This window comes from Calliphora vicina, chromosome 3 (assembly GCF_958450345.1).
Source record: "Calliphora vicina chromosome 3, idCalVici1.1, whole genome shotgun sequence".
NCBI lineage: Eukaryota > Metazoa > Arthropoda > Insecta > Diptera > Calliphoridae > Calliphora > Calliphora vicina.
This window is the reverse complement of record NC_088782.1, coordinates 12,425,101-12,447,509: the sequence shown is the minus strand read 5'-3', so window position 1 is coordinate 12,447,509 and position 22,409 is coordinate 12,425,101. Positions and strand designations below refer to the sequence as shown.

Below are 22,409 nucleotides of genomic sequence, written 5' to 3'. Positions count from 1 at the left end.
TTTTATTTTTGAGGATGGTTTTGGTTGTTTAATTTTTTATTTTAAATTTGTTTATATGTTTGTATTTAAAATTTTAGTTAAAATTTAAATTCATTGTTGTTTTTTTGTTTTTGAAAAAGTTGTAGACAAAGTTTTCTTTTGCTAAAGAGTTTCGTACTTTCGTATTTACATATTTATTCTTTCATTATTTTAAATATTTGTTTTCTGCTCGATTTAGTTTGCTGTCTCTTTATTTTATTCAAATTACTTTACATGTTTTTTGTTTTATTTTGTTTGCCAGCTTGTTTTTAAATTTAGTGATGATTTACATTTTATTATTTGCCTGTTTTAAATAAGTTTCGTTTTGCTAAAAATTTTAGACCAGGAAAATCCGTTTGTTTAATTTTTTGATTGTTAGTTTGATGTTTTTATTTCAATCAAGATTATTGTTAATACTTATATTGATTAGTTTGAGTGATTGTTGGGTTAAAAGGATTGATAAAATTGTTTTGTGGTTTTCCTGTTTTGGTTACATTAGGGGAGTTCTTTAGAAGGTTATAAGTTTTTTTAATTGCCCTCAAAAAGTAATTTTATTTAATTATTCCCTGATAATTGTAGTTACATTTTCCAAATCTGTATAAACATGAGGAAAATCTACAATTTTCTAAATTACTTTTCAATTTAAAACACGCTCTCTCACCTACTTTTTTGGTTTTGAATATATTTGTGTTTGAATTCCTAGTTGTTTTTTACACAAACACGTATTAAATGCCATTTTTATTTTATAATTTAATTAACAACTCCATTAAATTTTTATCAATGCATAATGTATAATGAATTCAATAATTCATACACGTGAATTGTTGGTAATTTAGTGGTAATCTAAATCGTTTAATTTAATCGCCTTAATATAGGCAACAGTTTATTTAATTTTAATTAAAGAACAATTTACTTCATTTCTATTATATCCCAGCAATTCTATTAGACTGTCCCGAACTAGTGATCATTTAGGGTGACAAGTAGTTACATAACCAGCTACTTGGCTAGTTATTTTAACACGAGGTAGGACACCTTTTTGGATTACAATGAGACTGTCCGATAGCCGGTTTCATAGAAAACTGGTTACTTGAAAAGTAGACTCTATGTTACTTAGAGCCACTAAATTTTTTTTTTTAAAACAAACACAAACTGCGAAGCGTTTTGCTTGTCTGCAGATACATCCAGAATCTATGGCGGGAATCGAACCCGAAACCCTCAGATTAATAGTTCAGCACACTATCGCTGGGGTAAGTTTAAAGTGACTACACTCTAGATTACTTAGGGACACTTAAGTGACAATTGACTTCATGCTAGATTACATCGTATCTATAAGGTAACCAATTGTCTTCTCTTTGCACTACAAAGAGCACATAGGTATCAAATGACCCCTAAAATATATCAATTGCAGTTAGCCAAGTGATCAGACATTAGTGACAATTACTGTCTCTAAGGGATGCATTGACTACTGGGATATTACTGTATCATTTATAATTATATTTGATAATTTAATTTAGTTTTTAACAGTTTAATCCTTAAAATATTGCAATTATTTTTGTTTGCAAATAAAGGAATTTTGACAAAACCAACAAAATGTGGTTAAAATGTAATTTAAAAGAATGCGGTTGAGCAAGTTAATGATGAAGTTTTTATTTAAATAAGAAATTTCTGCAATTTATTTGAAATTCAATAGAGATGGGCAAACTGGTTACAGAAAAAAGGTTTTTATTTTATTCGAAAAAAATGTTAAAAAAAGTTTCAATTTCACAGCCAAGTAATGAGCAAAAATGCTATATTCAGATACTTCTCTACTTACACAATAGTAATTTAATTCATTATTTTAACAAGGTGATGTTATTGGAGGCAAGTATTTACCACAACAGCTTATAAATATGTCATTAATTTAATATTGCTATAACTAATTACTAGTAATCACTTAAACAACACACTGATAGGTAACAGAAGCAGTTATATAACATATAATAAATAAGTCATTATTCAACTACTTCTAAGTAATGCAGACGGTATGTAGCAGTCATTGATAAGTAAGATACTGAGTAATTGCTAGTCATTACCAAGTTTTTACTGGGCTTGTTTCCTTTTCTAAAATGTAGCCCCAAAAACAGCTACTATTTTATGACAGGGCACAGTGGGGCAGAATCGAAATCTGGCATTTCTAAATGGCTGGGATAAAATTCCAAAAATATAAAAATCCTTGAAATCGAATGGGAAACAAAAAAATGCACGTGTTTAAAAATGTTATATGTAAAAGGTAACCTACTGGAGGTGCCCCTGGAGAATAAGTAGTTCCCATTTTAAAATTTAAACTCGAATACTCATTGGCTACGCTCACTTCAAATTTTATTCCGATCTGCCCAGTCATTTTGAAATGCCAGATTTATTTTCAAAACTTATCGATTCTGCCCCACTGTGCAGGGTGAGTTGACTTTTGTCATTTCAACTTTATGCATTTCCCGGTATTTTCAAATACATTTAATAAATCTTTTGCAATATCTTATGACAACAAATACATGTTTAATATTTAAGATAGTTATGTAATAAATTTCTCAAGAGTTTGTAAGAAGAAACTGTGTAATACAAAAAACATTTGATAGCAAAACTAGTTAAATAATCATAACTCACGATAGGAAAACTTATTAAAAACTTTAATGAACGTTTGTTAATCGAAAGAAAGCATGAAGAAAATGATGGCGAGCTTGACCTAAAAGTGGCTCAAGAGTTAATTAACATTTTTACTAAGTGTATTAGTAAAGAGTGTCTCAAAAGATTTGAATTTGTGAAAAAAGCGGGGCCAATTAAAAAAAATATATTTGTCAGCTGACACAAAGTGGGTTATTGCAAAATGATTTACGAAGGAATCGTTTTAGAAAATGAAATTTGTATCCAAATTGTTAGAACAGAACGTTACATACATGGTGTCAAAGTCCAACACCTCTGCTTAGAAAAACATTGTGTAGATATGAAAAGATTTTAATGAATTTTAATTTGTTAACAAGCCAATAAGAAAATAAATTACTCTATGTTAGATCATATTTTTTAAAAGATATTCAAGTTTTAATTTTGAAATGTTTGGGTATAAAATCATATCTAAAAGCTTATGTCCTCCTCTACGTATTATACAATCGGGTCAATAGTTTGGGAGAAACAGATCTATTACCATTTTATAATATTGACTGTGCGACTGGAACTATGACAGCTATTTTCAGAAATATTAACGTAAAATAAACTGTCACTTTAGTCGACTTTTGCGGCCAATTTCATGTACATATTTTAAAGTGTACTAAAGGGCTTTAGGGAATTAATGAATAACAACATCAATAAAGTTTATTGAATAAACTTTTATAGAAATAATCCCATATAATAAAACGTGTAAAAGTTTAACGCAGAACAGAAAAGGCCTTCAAATCAACACGAAATAAATGAAATGGAATTGCAATGAATGGAAAAATAGCTGTGCTGTAATTTAGTTTGTGACAATATCCAAAATAGTTTATTTAATTTAATAAAATTAAATACTACCTACACACAAAATATTTAATTAATAAATAACTTTAATTTTCTTTTATAGAAAAGGTGGGACAAATACCCAATAAGCATTAAGTATAACACAGTGGAACACGAAAAAAATAACCATATACGGACACCACTACGTGATAAAAGACCAAAAAAATAGACCCGTGTCTCCCAGTTTTACACCAAGTCATGCACTTTTTTTATGGGCCCCAAAGATTTGTGTCCCCGGTGTCATTTTTGCAAAAAAGTGATCATTTTCTGAGGGTCATATCTTGCAAACAGTTTGAAATTTTTATTTACTTTCTGAGGCAAGGTTGTAGCGCTTGTTATAAAAAACAAAAAAATAAAATCAAAAAACTTCATCTTCAAGATTAAAATCGAAAAAAACTTGTAATTTTTGCAAAAAAAATATCATTTTCCCAGGCTCATATCTTGCAAACTCTTCGGAATTTTGATTTACTCTTTGAGTCAAAGTTGTAGTCCTTCTCATAAAGAACAAAAATTGTGAACATATAAAATCAAAAAAACTTAATTTTCAAGATCAAAATCACAAAAAAGTTTAAAAAATTCGAAATAAATTGAGAAACAATTTTTTTTAAAGCTGCCTAGAAGTATGCTTTAGTTTATAATAATTTAATAGTTTAGTTTATCATTCCTAGGAAGTTCATATGTTCTAGAAAGTTGTTTATTGAGATCTGAGGTACAGTTTTGTAGTTGATTGTTTCCTTGAATTTTGAACTGTTTACTACTTATGGACCTGAACAGGGGAAAAAAGGTAAAACAAAATCGAATTTTTTAAAGTTTTTTTTTGCGATTTTCATCTTGAAGATAAAGTTTTTGATTTTTGTTCTTTATGACAAGGACTACAACTTTGCCGCAGAGAGTATATCGATATTCCAAACTGTTTGGGGGCTTATAGAAAACGTGCATTACTTTGGGCATAACTGGGAGACACGAGCCTTTTTTGTCTTTTATCATGTAGCTGTGTCTGTATATGGTAATATTTCCATGACTCAAAAAATTTCACACAGTGTAATTCAAGTATTTGAACATTTTGTAATAAATAATTCATGCTATTTTTTGAAATTTGTATTTTAAATATTGAATTTTGCATATTAATATTTAATTGAATATAATGCTTATATTAAAATTATACATAATATTGTAATTATTTTCAAAACTGCTTATTGGGTAATTTTCATAAAAATCAGGCCTTTATACAGTGATATTAAAACTAATTAATTCAGTTACGTTGACAACACATAAATGACTATGAATGACTTGATTGTTCTGTTTTAATTTTAAGCTACATTTTTTTTTTAATAATATGTGTGAATATAAAATCAATGACAAATAAAATCAGCAATGCAGCTGATTTCATTATAAGTATTTATGAATTTATTGAACAGTTTTAATAACACCTAGCAAGTACCGCAATATCTAGAAACTATTTTCGTGTAAAATTTTAATGCAATGGCTTATAATGTCAACGAGTGTAACATTAGTAAAGTAGATTTCTGCGCCAAATAAAAAATTCTATACAGTTGAATGAGTTTTGAAAAGTAACTTAAAAAAGGGAATTGAAGTTGACAGTAATAAATTGTTGTTTGTTATTGACAAAAACTAATGATGGAGTGAATAACAATAAATAGGGAATGTACGTGTGTGAAAATTTAGAATTTAATGTTTTTATTACACAACTAATTATAAAATATCTCTTTATCTTCTAATGCAAACTGAAGTGTAATTTAAGATTGGTGTTTCTTTAAATCGTACTAACACACATGGTGGCGTATACTTCATTTATAAATATGATATTCAATTAATATTAAGTATACGCTCAATGTATAGGGGTTTACTGGGTTAAAGAATATATTTTTAGAATAAATAGCGATTTAAAAGACGCATAAAGTAACTATTTTAAGCGTAATGCTTCTTTGCTAATTGACAATCTGTGGCTAAAACAGACAAAATTTTATGGATATTATGGAAGCATTCGCTTAGCAACAAATTTGGACATCATAACAAATCTAAAGATTGTAACTTTAAGAAGAAAACGTGTAAAGAAATTCACGAAAAATTCCGGCAAAAATTTCCTGAAAATTTCTATTACATATATAACCCTATTCTGTATAGTACATTACGATCCAATTAAAAAATACCATTATAACCCCCAGTAACACGAAGTCTGGTTATGTATTAACTAATAATTAAACTGACAGTTTTCATACAAAAATATTTTTAAGCGACAGTATAACTATTAGTTAGGCCATAACCAGGCTTCGTGTTAATGGGGGTAAGGAAAACAAATTCTGTTTTCTATTTCAACGTCCTTTACAAAACTCAATTCTTATTATATAAAAATTACTTTAACTATAAACATAAAAAATTTTCCGGATTAAATGTCAAGTTCTAATTTTCCACATTTATTTAGCTTACTGTGCAAACGTGCTATGGTCTTTTTATACCTTTTACAGAAGTAATAAAAAATATTTTAAAATTTAAATTTTAATGACAAATTCTTCACTTTTTTTAACATAAAGCAAATTGTTTTATAAGGACTGAAATCGCAAAAATCTTAACATACTGAGGACTGAAAATTTTTTAATGTTAATAAAAATGAAACCACTTAACTTACAGTTTTTAAAAATCTTTTTTTATTTGATTGAAATTATTGTTACAATTTAAAAAAATATATATTTTTATAGTTGTAATCACTAATGCTGAATTTTTCAACCTTTTTCGAAAACCCTTCTATTATGGCACTATAAATACTGCATTATGTCACATTTTTCGAACAGGTTGTCCATCTCCATTTAAATACTACCACACTTGTGGACACATTTTTTGTGCTCTTCAATTCTCTTTTAACAAGATCCCAATATCTCTCCACTGGCTTTAGCTCTAGGCAGTTTTGGTACAAATAACACATTATTGTTCTTGAACAACTCAAGACATTTCTTACCATAGTGACAGATGCCAAATCAGGCCAAAAATAAGTGGACACATTAAGAAGTCGTATGAATAGAAACATCCTTTTTTGTAAACATTCCTTGATGTAAATTTCGGTATTTATAGAGCCATTTGTAACAAATGTTTGGCTTTTTTGCCGCAACTGCATATTGCTTGTCATACCAAGAACTTTTTGGGAAATTTTGTCTACCTTAGGGTCCTAAACTTTTCTTCAACATTCCCTCGAGCATCTGCAACATAAAAAAATTGACCCAGAAGCTACGAAAAATTTTCCATACGTACATTTTGTCATCCAGTATGCAGCAGGTATATTTTTTAAATAAAATTTGACTTCAATTTCCGTGCTCTGTCTTTGGCCTCTAAATTTTTAGCAGAGTTCCTTTCAGGAACCTTTTGAGCCTTGTATGCTTTTAAACCTGCATTGGCTTTAACTTTTCGTATCAGATAGTTCGAGTACTGACCTAACTGGACTGCTTTCCTACCGGAGGCGTTGGGAGCTCTTTTGAAAATGCTTTCTATTTTTTAGCTTTAGAAACATCATGTGGACCATTCCTTTTACCTGAACCAGGTTTTATATCAACGGACAAGTTCTCCCGGTACTGTTTAGAAACAGTTTGATAGCAGACCATTGATTGTTTGGCTTTTTTCTGGTCACTCATTTTAATCAGATTAACAACAAATGAACATAATTGACATTAAACATAAAGTTTTAATGAAAAACGTGTGTTAAGAATTTTACGATCTCAGTCCTTATTTTTAATTTTTTTATAGGCCCTCAGTTTAATACAAAATAAAGAAAATTGTTTTATTATTGTTTTAATTCAAATTGGCTTTTATTTTGCCCCTTTTAGATCATAGTTCCTCGCTAGTATTGTCCAGAATACGAAGATTTTCGATTTACACGTACACAGAAAGAATTCTTGCTAAAATATTTTCAAACAATCGCCTGTCTGAAACTAATTTTATTTTCTATTAATATTTTTATAGATTCTATTAATGTTTTTGTTTGATTTTTATTTTAATACAACACTTGAGATAAAACAACAACACAAGCAAGTAAATAAGGGTGTTTGTTGTTATCATGTGCATTTTAGTCACATTGAGTAATTTCGTTTGCATGTGTGTTTTTATGATGTGTGGATATAATTCTCATTTGGTTCAAAATATTTTATATATAAGTAGTTTTGGTTTTGTCAAAGGCTTACAAAAATATGGGAATTGTCTGATAAACAGATAATAGCATTGTTTAATGTTTTTCTTTTCTATTTTCTTTTTTTATTTGTAGTTTTTTCTTATTTTTATTAAAAATATTTTTAAAAAAAAATTTTTATTGGTACTACAAAAATTTTGTTTAAAAATATTATTTAAAACAGACAAACTTTTCACTGAATCAGTAAAACTAAGAAATTCCAGAAAACCAGAATCTGTGAAATATGTGTTTGAAATTGTGTGTAAATTCAATAGCTTATTTTTTTAATTGAAAAAATATTGTTTTTTTTTCAATTAAATTTTTGCAAAATTTTGTGATAGATCCTAATTCAAACAATATTTTGTCTGATTGGGTGAATTTCTTGATTGAATCAGAAATTTAATTCTTTCTGTGTACACAACCCAAATGTAAACAATAGAGACTAAAAATTTAAATATTTCAAGCAGTTGCTTGATGTTGTTGCGGATATTTTATTGTTTACACAAATTTAATGCCTCTATTTGCGTTTTAGATTTTCGATGCTTTCATGGTTGAAATCAGCTAATTTACACTTAATAGGTACATGTGTTAATGTTAGCTTTTCTAATTCTCATTTAGTGCTTATTAAAATCGAAAACAAATTTATTACTTTTTTTTAAAATATAGTTAAACAAATTTCTTCAATGTAAAATTTCGGATATTTGAATGATTTGAGTTTTTTTTTGGTGTCAAGTTATAATGGGTAGACCTTGAAAATCCATGGTGGCGTATACTTTTTACACAAATATGTTTGAAATTGTATTAATAGTAAGTATACGTACCCTGTTCTAATAAATAGCTCAATTGCTAAATAAATTACTTCCCTATTTTGTAATTATTTATATTTTAAGGAAATTGATTTCACATATAAACACTTAGAAAAAAGAAATGTAGCACAAATACATATTTCGTTTTTATTTATTTAATTATTTAAAGCATATTTTGCCTAACTAAGTATTGTGTGTAATTAAGTTTTCATTTTAACAAATAAATTCTGTCAATTAAAATAATTGTTCTTTTATTGCAGATTTGTGTATATAAACATTTTGCGCTTAAGGTGAGTTATGTTATGCTTTTAACATTTAATCGTATATTTTAAAATTATGCTTTTATTTGAAAATTTCAAAAATAATGTGATATGTTTTTGTACTGTTATAAAACATTTTAAAATTCTTTGTTTAACAACAAATTTAAATTAAATTTATTTTTAAAAGCATTCTTAAGAAAAATGTTTTACTTTAGCTACTAAAAACTTGTTGTCGAGTTTAAAGCATTATAAACCAAAATACATTAATTTATATGCAATTCAATGAAACATACTAAATGGTTATAAAAACTGTGTAAAGTTAAAAACAATAATGATATTAAATATACCATTGTTTGAACAAACATTTCTAAGGCATCTTAAAACTTCTAAAAACTGATTTATCTTTTATAATGTTTATTATAAACTGGTTCATGTTTTCCCATAAAATCAAAGTTTACGTAATTTTATGATTTCTCAAATTCTATTTAGTTCTAAACTGAGATGCATGACACTGTCATGCATGTCTTTTATTAAAATAAAAATTAAAAATATTTTTAATTTTTTTTAAATTTATTAGTGAACAAAATTTTTTTGCTAAAAAAAAAGTGGGTTAAAAATTGGCGTTGGAAAGGTCTTTTAATATCTACCATTAGATATTCATATTGTCTATATTAATGACTTTGTGTCATGTGTCTGTGTCGAGTCCTATATATGTACCCTTCACCAATTATACTTCAAAATAAAAATTTTAAATATTTTTAGGTAAACAAAATTTATTTTTTTTCCAAGTTGTTTTTTGCATTTTTTGTAAAAAAAAAATTCGAATTGTTTTTTTAAAATTTTTATTTTTAAATTAAATTTTTTTTAATTTTTAATTTATTTTTTTAATATTTAGCGAAAAAAAAACTTTTGGTGAAAAAAAAATCGAGTTAAAAAAATATTTTCCGATTTTGACCCATTGTACGTCCAACTTACTAGGTCTTATATAGGTCGTTGCAAAGGTCTTTGAAATATGTATCATCCATATTGTCTATATTAATGACTTAGTAATCCAGATATAGGTCAAAAATCGAGGTTGTCCTCGTTTTTTCCTTATATTTCAGCCATTTGTGGACCGATTTTCAATAGCAACCGAGCCGGAAGAATTCCGGAGATATTGATGTATGAATCGTGTATGTAAGTTATTTGGGGGCTTCAGAAAGTTGATTTCAACAGACAGACAGACGGACATGGCTTAATCGACTCCGCTATCTATAAGGATCCAGAAAACGTATACTTTATAGGGTCGGAAAATTATATTGTGGAAATTACAAACGGAATTACAAACTTATATATACCCTTCTCATGAAGGTGAATATATAAAAATAGAGATAGTCGTTGTTTTTGCTTATATCTCAGCCATTTGTGGGCAGATTTTCTCGATTTTAAATAGCAACCGAACCGGCACTATAGCGTATATATTGATGTATGGATTATGTATTTAAGTTATTTGGGGGATACAGAAAGTTGAATAAAACATACGGACCGACTATATCAACTCCGTTATATTGTAATTATTAATATTTTTATTAAGTAAAAGCTAAAACAGATGAGAAGTAACATACAACTGTCCAAGGATTAATGCTCTCTATATCGATAATTTTTACTGCTTGAACAACGTTTTTCCTTATGACGCATTTAATTTTTCACTAGACTTTCTTTGTAAAGACAATAAAGATAAAATTATTTGCATTTTTTTTACAAATTAGTGCAATAGGGAATAGTTTCAAGTAATAAACATTTTATATACCTACTCTATAAAATTCTATGTAATTACCTAGGCCATAAAAAAATACTTTTTTGATTAATGATGATGATGCACATTGCAAATGTGCTAACAAAATTGCACAATGTTTCTTTGGAACAAATTAAAAAAAAAAATCTCAAACACCAGCAAATCCTACTATTTGTACTTTGATCTAGCTCTCAAAAGGCTGGAAGAAGGACAAATATTTTCGAACTGAGTATTTAAAATTAAAACTTATTTTGTAGCCAACTTAATGCAGAATAAAGATAAGTTTTATTTGCCAAAGGATATTAGATTCCTGATTCATAAAATTTTTGTAAACAACAAAATCGAAAAAATTTCAGAGGCTTTTTTGTGGTTCCAGTAGTCAAATATAGTCCAAATTTTAGATTCTATGAAGAGATTTTTTTCAAAAAATTTTTAAGTAAAATTGTGATTTTTTAATACGTTTTTCCACATAAGCTATGTTCAATAACTAAAAGTTGTTACCAGTTAGTAACAATTGTTACTGGAAAAGCGTTCATTAACTCAAAAACTTGCAAGTAGAGATAAAATCAAGAGCGTATAAATTTTAGAGAGTGTTCTCGCGTTGCAAACTATTACAAGTTCTATTTTGAACTCGTAATAGTTAGCAGCTTATATTTTATATGTTTTGTGTTATTGTTTATTTATTTAAAATTTTATTTTTGTGGTGAAAAAATGTCAAAACAAAAGAATTTTCAATAAAATTAAAGAAAATGTGAGTATTTATACATTTTAAAAGGAATAAAATAAGGAAATTGTGTGTATAAAACAATTGTTACTGGAAAAGCGTTCATTTACTTTCTACTATTTTTGAGAATTTAAGAGAGTAATTTTGATTTTATTCTCTCGTTGCAAGTATTTACTGGGAAAGTAAATGAACAGACCTATAATCATTACTAAAAAATGGTTGGTCCGATATTATTAAAGTAAACTTAAAAAAATTAAATTTAAATAACCTTTAATCCATTTATATATATCGTTTTAATCGGCTCAGTAGTTTCAGAGTTATAATAACAAATTGAAGCAAACAAATATATATTTTTTATGTGAAAATTTCAAATATTTTTGTTTAAAAAAAAAATCATGAAAAATCGAAAACGGCAAAAAATTTTCAGATTTATTGCTTTATCGCAAAGCCATAAAGCCATATCGATCATAAAAATCGAGGGATTCTTTTCGAATTTATTCACGAATTCACTTAATATTCGTGTACTTTGAGTGTAAATTTTACATGTGTTTTGTTTTTGTTACAATTTTCTAAGTTTATTTTATTATTATCGGTCTAACCCTTTTAGAGTTATCATTAATTATGTGGAGAAATGTCTAACAAAATTTGTAATTTTACTTAATTTTTTTTTTTTAAAAAATCTATCCATAGAATTGAAAAATTTGACCATTTTTGTACTTAGGTAGCCATGATACATCAAATCTATATAATGGTTAGTCAAGCCTGTTTTTGCTGTTGACTATAATTAAAGGCTTGAATTACACTTGCTTTCAACTTGAATTCCAGTAAAAATGCTTATTGGAAACTTTTGCCAATATGCATTTTCACTGGAATTAAATTCGAATGCAAGTGTAATTGAAGCCTTGAATTATATTTTTTACAATAAACTAAACCGTTTTTCAGTTACGCGAATATATGTCATGAAACCTCCTTCATTTTCGAAATAACGGTATATCTCGAAAATACAAGCTAGCCTAAAAAAACGGTTAGCACCACTGAATTCACCGTACCCGAATTAGTTTAACCCACCGGGTGCCCCGCTTGACAGTTTTTTCAAGTAGGACAGTGTAATCAATAATATTGTGATTAAATTGAACATAAATAAGTTTTATAGGAAACTAAATCCTTCCACCAACTTTTGTAAGGATCTGTCGATAATTGACCCTACCCCCATATAACCCCTATATCAGAGAAATATTTTATTGTCACATATTGATAGGGGTATACAAGATTCGGCCCATCCGAATATAACACTCTTATTATACCCTTCACCGTCGTGAGAAGGTGAAGGAATTTTTTTTAAAAAAAAAAATTTAAAAATTATTTTTAAAAAAAAAAAAATTTTTAAAAACAATTAAAATAAAAAATTAAATTTTGTTTGCCTAAAAATATTTAAAAAAATTTATTTTAAAGTATAATTTGGTGAAGGGTATATAAGATTCGGCACAGCCGAATATAGATCTCTTACTTGTTTATTTTTCTTTTTAATTTTTCTGAACAAAATATTCAAATTTGAAACATCAAAATTCTAATTAACTAATTGCTTAATCCTTTTTTTGGTTAATAGAAAATATTGATTAAACAATTAATTGATTTCATCAGAATGTTTGATTATTCGATTAATGGCGCATTCTAGTTTTAATAATTTCAAATTTGAACCATTGTTATGTATTTTGCAGTGGTTGCTGCAATAAATTTTCAAAGTTTTAAACATTTTTAAATTTATATGAAATTAAAGGAAATATTTTTTGTGAATTGATTCAAGTTTTTGAAACCTTGTTGTTTATAATGTTTGTGTAGTAAGCTGTTTATTTGAATATAAAAAATATCAGAACTATTTACTGGTCATACATATTTGTAAATATTTATCAATTAAGAAGGAAGAGAAATCTGTCATTTTACATGATGTAATTTGTTTCACTTATAACCCAATTAAGGAATAAAACTGTAGGAAGCTAATTAAAATGTGTCATATCATCACAATAAAATACTCTCCACTATTTTTATCTGTTTACTGCGATAATATTAAAAAACTTTTGCATTTCATTTTAAAAGTTTATTTTTTTTGTTTTGTATTTATTAAATGGGTAACTACTTTTAAGAATCTTTTTTTTTTTGTTAATTAAGCCTGATATTACCATGGACAAAACTTTAGAGTAGATTAGTTTTGAATAGTTGAAAAGTAGCCAATGTTATTATATTATTTGTTGGTAAATTAAAACTATCAAGGTGGATTTTTTATTAAAGTAGTTTATAGTTAGTTTTTTTTAGTAGTTTTTTTTTTTATAAAACTTTTATTCAAGCACTGTTAAACAAATTCTAATTATTACAGGCAATAGATATTTATAAAGTTAACAGTTATACAAGATTATTAAATGTTTTCACTATATTTTCAAATATTTTATTATTATATTTTTTGTTTAACTAAGAAATTTTAATATTTTTTTTTATTTTTATTATTTTAAATTATTTTGAACTTTATTTAAAACCGTTTTTTATTTATTTAAAAAAATCACACTTTACAATTTTCCGTTAGTTAGTTTTTCCCGTTTATAATTGACCAAAGCAAAGAACTGCTTTAAACTGAAACCGTGCACTGCAAGTGAAGAGCTTTTATAGTCATCAGCTTGGCAACCAAGATGAAACAAAGTTAATATACACAAAAACAATGTCCTTTTGTTATCCTTATTACAGGCAGTTAAATTTTGGCAGTGATTTTCCTTATGGTTACTTATAAAGTGGTGAATTTGTGGAAACGAAAACAACAAAAATTTTGCTGTTAAAAATCCCCCACAGTTGTCTGATTTAAAGTGAGAGAGTTGGCTACAGAGAGAGCAATAGGAAAATAACGGAGTGTTTAAAAGAGAGTTAAAACTTGCATTTACAGCTATTTGTAGGTTTCTGTTTTGATTTGCTCATTCTCAACAAATAAAATCACATAGAAATTAAAAATAAACAAGAAAAAAACTTAAAATAGCACGAAATGAAAGTGAAAATATTACTTTGATGGAAACTCAGTTGCTGGTACATGATATTTTTAAATTATGGCTGTGATGTTGTTTATTGTGTATGAAGAAAACATAATTCAAATGCATTAATATACATATATATTAGGGTGAACCCAAAAATCTTATTCGATTTTTATAATTAAAATTAAAGTTTACTTCTTTTTAAGTTGCTAAAATTGCAAAAAATAAATATTACGGTATATAATAGGGTCGATGGGACCAATCTGTTATTGTGGAATGGCTGTGTTGTATTTAGTAGTTTTTGAATGTCAAAATCGACCAGTTCTTATTGGAAAACCCTATGGAAGTAAAGTTTTATTTAGGTTTGGGGCCACCCTAATTAACCTATATATGTACGTCTTTAGTTACACACACAATAATTTACTACTTCAAACACAAACCCACAATCTCAAAAACGTCACTTTTGAAAGTGACAAAGTCTGTAGTTACTTTACAAATGCCACGTATTATTGCGTATTATAATTGTCTCCAAGTAATCTAGAATGTAGTCTATAGACAGGCCCTCATTTGAAATTTATTTGTTATGATTTTCTTTAATTTTTTTTTTAAACAAATACAAACTGAGAAGCTAATTGCAGGTACATACAGAGTCTCTGGTGTGAATCGAACCCACACGCAGAGAAAAAACATGGTTGGACATGGTTACGACAACTATACTATGTTCTCTGTAACAATGTATTGTTGTCGTAAACATATAATTATTGTTTTAATTTAATTTCAACAATTTATAGTTACTGTAAACGTTTATATTTTCATCGCAATTATAAATATGAATATGGTTTTCGAACAACTAAATAATGATAATTAGGTAAACATATTATTTTTATGTACAACCATTAAATGTTAATTTTATATACTCGTAGTCATAATATGTTTAAGATGTTAACAGAATATATTTACAACAACTAAATAATAATAAATGTAGTCATAATATGTTTAACATGCAAACAAAATATGTTTACTTTTAATAGTCTGTTTTCCCACCATTTGTGAGTGTTGCTGTTTGTCTAAGCTATGTTATTTTTACAAGTAAATTTTGAGTGTCTGTAATTCCCATTCGCTCTATAGTTTTATTTGTATATTATCTTTAACTTTCCTAGAGCGAATAACAATAAATTTGATTTAATCAATAATATTTTAATTGTGAATTTAGTACTTTAAAACTAAAACCTATTAAAATTTTGTATTTCCAAAAATAAATTTTAACAATAATATGATTATTTTGGATCATAATATGATTCAATTGTATCATAATATGATTTAATTGGGTCATAAATATGATGACTTTGGGGCATATTATGATTGATTTATATCATAATATGATTATTTCAGAACATATTATGATATTTTATGATACTAATAATGATCATATGTTTTGGACTACAAGCAAAAATCTGATCATAATATGTTGCTCTTAGTTTATGGTTACCACAACCATATTTTTTCTCTGCGTGCACAACCCTCAGATTGATAGTCCAGCTCACTATTGTCTAGTCTAGCAGGGCACCCATTTTTTCCAAACTATAGGAATATATCTATTAAGAAACGAATATATATTTTTATTTGGACTTCATTTACCCATGTTATTCTGAAGACAAAAGTACTGTTCAAAGTAATTTCAAATACATATAAATTAGACTATAAATATTGTAAAACTATTCGATTATGACTAAATTAAAATCAAAAACTATTGTTTAGTAATATGTATTCGCATTTATATTGATTATTTTTATAAACATTTGGAATATATCCCACGCTAACCCATATTAAAAATGAGCATTTTTTAATCTTCACTTAGCTTTTATTACAATCAAAAAAAATTCTTTAAATTTTTGGAAATTTTTATACCCTTCACCTTCGTGAGAAGGGTATATATAAGTTTGTCATTCCGTTTGTAATTTCTACATTTTTCATTTCCGATCCTATAAAGTATATATATTCTTGATCCTTATAGATAGCAGAGTCGATTAAGCCATGTCCGTCTGTCTGTCCGTCTGTCTGTTGAAATCAATTTTCTGAAGACCCCTGATATCTTCGGGATCCAAATCTTCAATAATTCTGTCAGACAAGCTTTCGAGAAGTTTGCTATTTAAAATCAGCAAAATCGGTCCACAAATGGCTGAGATATGAGGAAAAAACCAGGACAACCTCGATTTTTGACCTACAGTGGTGGCCAGGAATTTAAGACAAAAATTGTTTGCTAAATTCCACGTGATTGTCAATTATTTTTTCAAATATTTCCACAAATATGTATGCATGAGGACTGTTTTAACATACAAGTGTGTTTTATTCGACTGTGTCAATTCATACATATTCACCACGAACACATAAAATTTTTCTACAACTTGACCAAAAAAAATTTTTTTTAAATAAGCATATTTTCTCACATTTATATCATTATATTTTTATTATTATAAAATATTCGGACCAAATTTCGTATTTTTAGTTCCATTAGTTTCGGTCATATCATGTTATTAACAGCGGATGTTCGCTGAGGTGGGTCAACGTATTTCCACATATATTTGTCCATATATGTTTTACTGATTTTTCCAACATTTTTCAGAAACTAGAAACATTAATAATAAATTTCATACCCTTAGATGTCCTTTTATTTTGGCTCTATCGCACTTAAAATTCAGTTGATGAAAAAAATTCAAGTATTTCTCTTAAATTGGTGGCCACCACTGTATATCTGGATTACTAAGTCATTAATATAGACAATATGGATATCTAATGATAGATATTTCAAAGACCTTTGCAACGAAGTATATAAGACCATAGTAAGTTGGACCTACAATGGGTCAAAATCGGAAAAAATATTTTTTAACCCGAAGTTTTTTTTCACCAAAATTTATAAACAAAATTTTTTTTTTTTAAATTTAAATTGTATTTTAAATGAAATACAAACACTATTTTTAAATGGATTTTTTCTTCAGCATTTAATTTCTTTGAACATATTGCTACTTTGAAATCTCTTGTTCGAATTATTCCGATGTGGATACCCTAGTTCGTAGACAGTATCAACAACTGTTAGGGAAACACATTAATCGCAGAATGGAAAAATAAAAAAAAAATATTTTCATACCCAAATTGTTTTGTATATATATTCTGGTTCCTCATACGATCAAGTTATGCCCATCCATCTGTCTGTCTGTCTGTTGAAACACAATAGGGCATGACGAAAGGCGCTAGCTGGTCTGCACAGTCATTTTAGAAATATAGATTTTTTTCGGTAAACAAAAATAATTTTTTAGTAAAATTTCTAAATTTTTGGTTTTTAAAACGTTATAAAAAATTGGAAAATGAGGAAAAAATTGGTTACACGAAAATATATGTTGTGCAACCTCCTCCATTTTCGAAATAACGGTATATCTCGAAAACAAGAGCTAACCTAAAAAACGGTTAGCACCACTGGATTCAGCGTACTTGAATTAGTTTAACGTGCCGGGTGCTCCGCTTGACAGAAAAAAGTGCCAATTTCTTGCATAGTGCAATTTAAACAAAGAATTTAAAATATTTTTTACAGACCTCCTTGTTTATGTAAACAAATTTTATGATTAGAACTTCAAAAAATATGTAATATCCTTTAAAATGCTTATAGTCTGCGGTTGATGTACGAGTATTACAAGTGTTGCCGCAATAAGGTCAGGAATTTCAAACATTTCTCTTTTGGTTTAACAAAATGTTGTTTCCTTAACATTTCATAAGCATTCATGAAATTATTAAATGCCAGCAACAACTCCGATTACTCACATTTAAAAGCCCTTTTTGCTAATTTAATAAATATTTTTAAATTTTGTTTGACAAAACAAAAAAAAATCCATGAAACATAATTATAAAAACGCACAACCATGAAACATGTCACATGATATTATTTCCAATTGATTTGCGATACGAAATCTGCTAAAACATTTTATGCATTAAATTATAAAATTATTTCCACTGAAATACCTAAAAATCTATACTCAATAACCTTTTTATATTTAAATTACTGTAGCAATCACATATTGTACATAACTCTAGAATAAATACATGTTTTTCAATATTAAATTAATATTGTATAATTACAGAATTTTGATTAAAATTAAATTCATTTCTCGTAAAAGAACACAACTATTACAATAAAGTACAACGCAACTAATTTACAAAACATTAGTGCATTCATTAAACGAGTACGTAGTTAGTTGAGGGCGAACGGACAAAGCACAATAAACTTTAATCAATTGAAAATTCATATGCAACATCAATAAAATAAAAATAAAATTAACATTTGGCTGAGTACTAAACAAATTAAGGATATTGATGACAATTGATAACGTGCTGTTAGTGGGTTCCATGCACAGTGTTTATGGTGGGATCATAAATGGAACGTTGAATGTTGCAATTAAATGAATAATAATTTCAATTCTAAAACGCAATTGTAGTATTTGTATTATAGTTAAAACAGGTCATTGCACTAAAATACTTTTCAGTTAAGAGTGGAAATTTTTGAAGTTATAATTAAATTTAACATGAGTGTTGTTTTAAGGACATATTAAAATGTAACAGCATTGATTGCACTTGAGTCATTCATTCATTATATAGACAATAAAATATTTAGATACACATGTATAATAAAAAAAAAATTCCTATAGAACTTAAAACATGCTTGAATATGTCTTTATTACTTCTTAATTCATTTTATGGATTATTAAATTTTTTATAGTCTCGGTGTTATAAGTACTGACCCTTTAGAAAGGTACTATTAAAGGTAACACGTACAAAATAGTACTAAAATACTAGGTATAGAGACACATTATCAAAAGAAGGACAACTTTCGGGGTTAAAAATCCATATAAGTGAAAAAATAGCTAAAGGTCACGAGGGCCGAAGCGGGTTATTCAAGCTTTATTACAACAATCAATATTTCGAGGTCCTATATTCAAACCCCTCTATCTTTGACTTTCACGAAAATGACAAACTGCGAAGCGTTTTGGAGTTTGCTTAAACTTAAAAAACATTTTTTTTATAGCTTTTCGTTTAATATTGTTTATTGTTAATTTGTATACCCTTCGCAAGGGTATATATAAGTTTGTCATTCCGTTTGTAATTTCTACATTTTTCATTTGCGACCCTACAAAGTATATATATTCTGGATCGTTATAGATAGCGGAGTCGATATAGCCATCTCCGACCGTCTGTCCGTCTGTATGTTGAAATCAACTTTCCGAAGCCCCCAAATAACTTACATACATGATTCATACATCAAATATATAATTCTTTCGGCTTGGTTGCTATTTAAAATCAACAAAATCGGCCCATAAATGGCTGAGATATTAAGTAAAAACCTCGATTTTTGGCCTATTTTTTATCTATATCTGGATAACTAAGTCTTTAATATAGACAATATGGATGTCTAATGATAGCTATTTCAAAGTCCATTGCAACGATGTATATAAGGCTATAGTAAGGACCTACAATGGGTAAAAATCGGAAAAACCCGATTTTTTTTCATCAAACATTTTTTTTTTGTCATAAATTCTTTTTTGAGACAATTTTTTTTTAAAAATTAAAAAAATTTAAAAAAAAAAATTCGAAAAACCTTTTTAAAAAAAATTGAATAACAATTTTGAAAAAAATCAAGTAAGAAAGTATGGTCGGTCAAGCCCGACCATATAATACCCTACACTAAGTAAAAGAGTAAAAATATTTTTCTTTTAAAATATCAATAATTTATATTCGTGAGTGATTTTCGGAAGTGGGCCTTATGGAGCTATGACCAATTATGGACCGATCACCATACAATTAGGTCGTGTGATTTATGTCTATATGAAAGTTATTTATGTTGAATTTTGTGTATATACCAACATTTTTAAGCGATTTAAGCACGTTAAAGTGATTTTCGGAAGCGGGTCTATATGGGAGCTACATGGACAGCTGGCTGGATGTCCATGTAAACCTTGTGCGCAGAGTACAGGTTGCAATTTTGAAGATATTTCGATGAAATTTGGTACATATCATTTTTTCGGCTCAAGGAAAAAATTCAAGCCTATTGAAACTGGCTGAAATCGGTCCATTATTTCACCTAGCCCCTATACAAATATCCTCCCGAAATTGGACTTTATCGGTCATAAATGGTTAATTTATATACTATGTATCTCCACAAATTCCGCTCCAAATAAGTTTTATATACACAAAATTCATGTCACCAAATTTTGTTACGATCGGTCCATAATTGGGCATAGCTCCCATATAAGGCCCACTTCCGAAAATCACTCAAAAATATAAATTATTGAAATTTTGAAAGAAAAATGTTTTTGCTCTTTTACTTAGTGTAGGGTATTATATGGTCGGGCTTGACCGACCATACTTCCTTACTTGTTTTTAGTTCGATTTAATTTTTTTTTTTACTTTTTTAATGGAAAGCATAACTGCTTTCTAAACATTCTTGATATGATATTTTTCATTACTCCTGAATAGTAATTTCTTTTATTATTTGGTAAGTAAGAATAAGAAGATTTGACCAATATTAAACAGAACAACGTCGTTTGTGACAAAATTCCAAAACAATTTAGTTCCTAAACTATCACAGTGTGTTGAGATTCGAATAGTTTTATGTAAGTAGAACAATTTTTTAGGGGTTTTCTATGAGAAAATTCTGCATTTAAAATTTATTGAAGATATTTCTACTAGAGACCTATAAATCGATTGTTTGAACAATCGAATTTTTGCTTAAAAAATTCAAGACTTTCAAGACAATCGATTACGTTATTACAAAAAAGTCGAAAAAGTAGAATTTTTATTTTTGTTGCAAAAATCAATGAAATTGGCAATCATATATTTTGCACATTAAAATAGAACAAAAAGTCCAAAAAATAAAACAGTAGAAAAAATACCAAATGACTATTCAAAAATCGAAAAATTTACAAGAAAATATTCGAATCTCGATAGCTAGAGTAATTTCAAGTTAAATACCTTAATCAATTTTTATTAAATATAGTTAAATAATTTAAATTATAAACATTAAGTACACTGTACTTTTTTAATATTACTCTCATCTACCAAATGCACCTTTTACCTAAGCAGCTTAAAACAAATGAAAACTTAATACCTAAAATCAGTACTTTAACAATTGAACTTGATAAATAAAATGGCAACAGAACACTTACCCTTAATATTCTAAATGGACTGTCACGCAAGAGACAAACTTGTTCCTCCAAAGGTTGTTGTTCATACTGCAGTGGGGTTTCCAAAGACGTTTCAGCGTCTTCTAATTCATGATTGCCTTTGGGACGGCTGCGTTCAATAATCATGGAAAGTATCCAAAACTAAAAAAAAGAAATATAAAAGGAAATTTAATTTAAATGCAGTAAATTGTAATTTAAGAAAATTAAATTGAATATATTTTAAGGTAAATGGAAAAATTTGAAAAAAAAATATGAAGTTTCACGCTAATAGTATTGTAGTTATAACATTTCACTCACCTTTCCACTTGGTCTGCGGGTTTTCAAAACATTTTTCACAATTTGCGGTTGAGATTCAACCAATTCCGGCGCAATGGCAACGTTGCCATTATGAAACCCATTCAATAATTTCGACATTTTAAATGATTTTCTATAGTTACTGAACGACATTGGAATGATTCAATGGAATTTCTATTCTGTAAATAGAAAGAAAGCTAAATGAAAATGAAAAGATTAAATAAATATTATTTACATACTAACAATATCAAAAAAAAAAAAAAATAGAACTTGATATATTAATTTGTTGATAAATTAGTTAACTGGCATTAAATAACAATTAATATTATTAACTTAATAAGCGCTACTTCCTTTACTATGTGATGAAATGAAATGGTTCTTATCTTTCATGATATTTTGTATATAGAGAGTGAGTGTGAGTATTTGTTTAATATTTGAATTGTTGTGGTGAAAGGGGTGGGTTTATATAGATTGTGAAATTATTATTGAGCTAGTAAATTTCAAATTACACTGTTTCCATATATTAAGGTGGAAACTATAGTAAAATAAATCTTATATTTTTTATAGAAATGTCAAATTTAAACTTAGGATTAATTTGAAAAGTTT

General features: G+C 27.5%; 1 protein-coding gene across 1 annotated transcript in view; it reads right to left on the bottom strand.

Moving 5' to 3' along the window:
- TrpA1 (Transient receptor potential cation channel A1) overlaps nucleotides 1-21,976 on the bottom strand; it is a 69,312-nt gene extending 47,336 nt beyond the window's left edge. Inside the window, exons 1-2 of the mRNA XM_065505326.1 lie at nucleotides 21,807-21,976; nucleotides 21,492-21,650 (exon numbers count right to left, since the gene is read on the bottom strand). Coding sequence (XP_065361398.1) covers nucleotides 21,492-21,650; nucleotides 21,807-21,956 — 309 coding nt within the window. The 5' untranslated portion in view covers nucleotides 21,957-21,976. The remainder of the gene's footprint in view (nucleotides 1-21,491; nucleotides 21,651-21,806) is intronic.
- Between the last annotated feature and the right edge of the window lie 433 nt (nucleotides 21,977-22,409).